The sequence below is a fragment of the Crassostrea angulata genome, chromosome 5, assembly GCF_025612915.1.
Source record: "Crassostrea angulata isolate pt1a10 chromosome 5, ASM2561291v2, whole genome shotgun sequence".
In the NCBI taxonomy this organism is placed as follows: Eukaryota; Metazoa; Mollusca; class Bivalvia; order Ostreida; family Ostreidae; genus Magallana; species Magallana angulata.
Window position 1 is genome coordinate 46,239,574 of NC_069115.1, and position 4,181 is coordinate 46,243,754.

General features: G+C 30.8%; 1 protein-coding gene across 1 annotated transcript; it reads left to right on the forward strand.

Annotated features, from left to right (window-relative positions):
* Positions 1-1,486: 1,486 nt before the first annotated feature.
* LOC128185460 (uncharacterized) lies at positions 1,487-2,720 on the forward strand. The gene is made up of 4 exons (XM_052855050.1): positions 1,487-1,525; positions 1,666-1,882; positions 2,086-2,205; positions 2,544-2,720. Exons 1-4 carry the CDS (start codon positions 1,487-1,489, stop codon positions 2,597-2,599), a joined length of 432 nt encoding a protein of 143 aa, XP_052711010.1. The 3' UTR covers positions 2,600-2,720.
* The last annotated feature ends 1,461 nt before the right edge of the window (positions 2,721-4,181 follow it).

The window sequence follows — 4,181 nt, forward strand, 5'->3', positions numbered from 1 at the left end:
AAAACCGGAATTATTTCAATTACACGTCTTTTATCGTGGTAATGATAATTCTACTCTGTATCCAAGGAGCTTATTTTTAGAAAAAAATATTAAATGGATGACACGAACAATTACATGTCGCGTTTTGAAAATATACAATTTTCTTAGCCAGTGCCTTTAATGGATCATGCCCCTCTGCAGCAAACGTATAAGTCACGATCTTATCTGAACTATCGGAACCGAAAATGTCTAAATTTCTTGGTTCTTGCTAAAATGATATGTACTTTATATTGAGTATTTTAAACAGGTCATAACTCAATGAAAGGTAATTGTGATATCGTAAATATGATGTTTATTTTCTTATTATTGTAAATCGGTTTTCAGACATTTACATAAAATAAAGAAAATGATTTTGTCAGAAAAAGAACGAATTTTACCTTTAATTATTACTTTGTTACAGTTTATTTATATTAAAACAATTTCACATGATAACCAACAAATGCTGATATACATGCATAGTGTTAAAATATGAGATCATCTTTAAGTTCGTTAATAGCACAGGATGAAACTCATGAAATTTCAGTCAACTGAATGTTAACTGAAAGGTCTGGAAAGGAGACTGAATGGCAGAGCTATGCCATTCAGTCACATTTCAGTAACCTTTTAGTCACATTTTAATTGACTGAATGAACACAGTTTCATCATGTGTAGGGTCGTTGATGTACGAAGATTGTCAACTCCATGTCAAGCTATAAGCTTTTTTTTTTTTAGAAACCTTTGAAAATAAATGAAGAGTATATAAGCTGAAATGCAATAAAGAAACACCGGGAGCTTTAAAAAGTATCAAATGTTTATTCAAAAAGTCTTACACTTATAGACACATAAAAATATCTATTAAAATATGTAAAACTAGATAATTTGTATTGTATCACTGCCGCATACATGTTTATTGAAAAAATATGTATTCAGACGAAGAAAAACATTAAAAATGTCACAAAATTTAACCGAAGACGGCGAAAGCATACTAATGATATAATTGGAATAGGATCTCTAATATTGATATATTTACATCAACTGATTGTTTTCTTCCTTATTTTTAAGAAACTGATTGTGAATGATAACTCTTTACAAACGGACAGAGCTGAAATTTGTATGATCCAGATCTAACCAGTTAATTGATATATCGAATCCTTCAGCAACCTTAAATAAAGTACGAACTGCACAAAATAATCATAATGCTGCCAGTACAATATCGTTCGTAGCTAAATAAATCATTCACCTGCTTTTACTATCATTACATGTCAAATAATCAATAATTGGTATGCGTTTTACTAAAATGTGTCTAAATAGCAACATCCTGCCATAGTGGAATACTCCTCGCTTACGGAATACTCCACGCGTACTGCCATACATTAGGAAACTATTCAATAACGGAAATAAGCCAGATAAAGGAAGCGATTTTCATTATATAACAGAAATTTTATGTTGATTTGAGTCAAAGCAAAAAATGGCTTTGTCAATGACTGCATGGGCTAGAGAAATTACGGTAAGAGTGCTTAAATTAATTATCATACGAAATTTAGAAGTCTGAAGAATTTGATAACAGTTATATAAAACCCGCATATTATGATGAAAATACAAGTAAAATGAATAATGAGAAAAAACTCTAACGTAAACTATTTACAGGGTGACAAGACAAAGAGAACAATCAAAACTCTGCCTCCGTGTGCTTACACTGACAGCAAAGGCATAGAACGATTGGCGACATTCTCTGCACTGTCGAATTATGTTGTCATTAAGAGGATATTTGCCGTCCGACTCGCATCCTCTGGATGTATATTCAATGCTGAAGAGAATTTCGTAGAATGCACAGAGTGTGGAAAAATAACAGCATTAGCCAAGGGTAAGAGTTTTTCTAAAAAATAGAAAAAATACATAATTTATTTTTAGAAAAAATGTCATCAACAGAGATTAATTTTACAGTGTTAAAAAGAAATAAAAAGCAGAACTTTATGAATCTTATTGATCATCAGATATTATTGTTTAGAAGAAAAAAAAACACTCTGTAAATTTTTTAAAATGAAAATAAAAAAAAACTTGTTTTAGTTTGGGCGATCACGACCCTCTTCGACGTAAGGGCCTTTCATACACACAAGCCAACGTGTTGTGGGTTTTCTGCCTACAACATGAAACAGGAGAGGGAAGAACGGGAAAGAAATCGCAACGGTATTATTTACTTACAAATTGTCTGTAAAACATTAGAAACAACAAATTTTATGATAAACACGCAATATTCTTAACCTTTACTTAATTTATACCATCCCAATCTATGTATGAAATGAAAAGTTGATGTAATTTTTATTTTAGTTGAAATCAATATAATAAAATTATGTATTTCAAAATTTGATTTGCTTTATATGTTGCATTAAACTGACCAGGTTAAACTGTTTAGGTGTTTAACTGTTTTAATTCCTCTCTGTAGAGAGTAGTCTTATTTCATACAGATAATTATAAAATTAAAACTACCAATAAAGTCTTAGTCAATAAGTTCATTTTTTTTTCAGACCAGCTGAGATATTCTGAACTTGTTGGGAAATATGGCATTGTGCCTCGACAGTAAGCGAGAGACATTTGATATAACTAATTTGTTGGGGTCAGAGTGTGTTGGGTAAAAGCCCAACCATTTGTTTACAGGTCATTATAATTTTACTAAGCTATATTATATATGAGTGATGTACATGTATAAACATAAACAAAACTCGGAATATTCTTGATTTTCAAATTTATTTATACGTTAATCATTGTAGAAGTGGTGATGGGTTGTTCTTTACAATCCAAATTTACATTGTATAGATGTAGTAAAATTGTTTTGTAGCTAAATTGTAAGATAAGCTTATATGAATTGTGAATAAATTTGTGAATGAAAGCTTGTATGAGATTTTTAAAGACTTATTTATCATTCATACGATTGTCACTTTAGATCAACATATTTTGAAGGGTGACATCATGAAGTTTGAAAGTTGCATTTTCCGGAACAATGTTGGCAATGGAAGTTAGCAATGTCAATTTTTTTTTCATAAAAAAATTAACCAATGCATTTTATTGAGTCAACATTTACGTTTGCAATTGATGAAAATGTTAATAAGATGTAAAAAGCATTAGTGATCAAGAGTTTTCAAGTCAATGGGACGTTCACCATGCACGTGTGAAATCCTGATTTAAAAATTGATCAGCCATATTTTAACGGTGGAAAGGGCGGGGGTGTCATAGCATCAAGTTGTTACATATTGTCGAATACAGTATAATGTAAGTGTTAATTGGTGTTAGTTATCAATATTAACAGAAATCATCAGTTTGGATTAAATCAAGTATATATTAACATAGCTGGAATATTTACTGGAGGAACTTAATCGCCAAAGCGGGATAAGCCAACTACAATCACTTGGGGATTTCATTTCTCTTGAAAAGAGTATATTTCGCGTGTCCTACTAATGTACATTACGTAATTACTTGTCAAGTGTGTATGTTATTTCGATAGGTTTTCTCTTAAACATTCGATCTAAAGGATAATGTATATAGCTGTCACACGAGAATACAACAGATAACATGGATATACAAAAACAGCTTTATCCTTTCCTATTGCATGTACTTTCATATGGTTAGAAATGACAAAAATAGCTTTGATTTTGAATCCTGATATAGCAAACATAATTTATATAAAAATCTTTTGCTTTCAAGTTAACTTACAGTTATTTTATGTTTGTACATTGTTTGAATTTATGGAATAATTTAATTTCAAGTGATATACATATCTAAAGATCAAAGAATAAGACTACATTGTTTCTTAAATCTGAAAATTTTATTTATGACTTGATGAATAGCAGCAAAACTGAATTTTTTTTATGAAAGATAGCCTAGTTGGTACATGCTTCCATTGAATAATTTTGTTTAGTCATGGAAGCTTTTTGGAAAGCTATTATAGCGAACTTCGTATAAACTTTTAATAGGCCTAACTCCAGAAAAGTTTCAACATAATGCTTTGACTGATATTTGTCCATTCAGATAGTAGGAGGCAGAGTTGAGACACCACACTCATGATAACAGAGAGAGAGAGAGAGAGAGAGAGAGAGAGAGAGAGAGAGAGAGAGAGAGAGAGAGAGAGTTGATGGAGTAAATAATAGATGACACAGATGAAAAATTAT

Coding starts and splice junctions, on each gene's coding strand:
- LOC128185460 (XM_052855050.1), top strand. CDS start 1,487: ATGGCTTTGTCAATGACTGCATGGGCTAGAGAAATTACG. Junction 1,526..1,665: donor CATGGGCTAGAGAAATTACG/GTAAGAGTGCTT, acceptor AACTATTTACAG/GGTGACAAGACAAAGAGAAC. Junction 2,206..2,543: donor ACGGGAAAGAAATCGCAACG/GTATTATTTACT, acceptor TTTTTTTTTCAG/ACCAGCTGAGATATTCTGAA.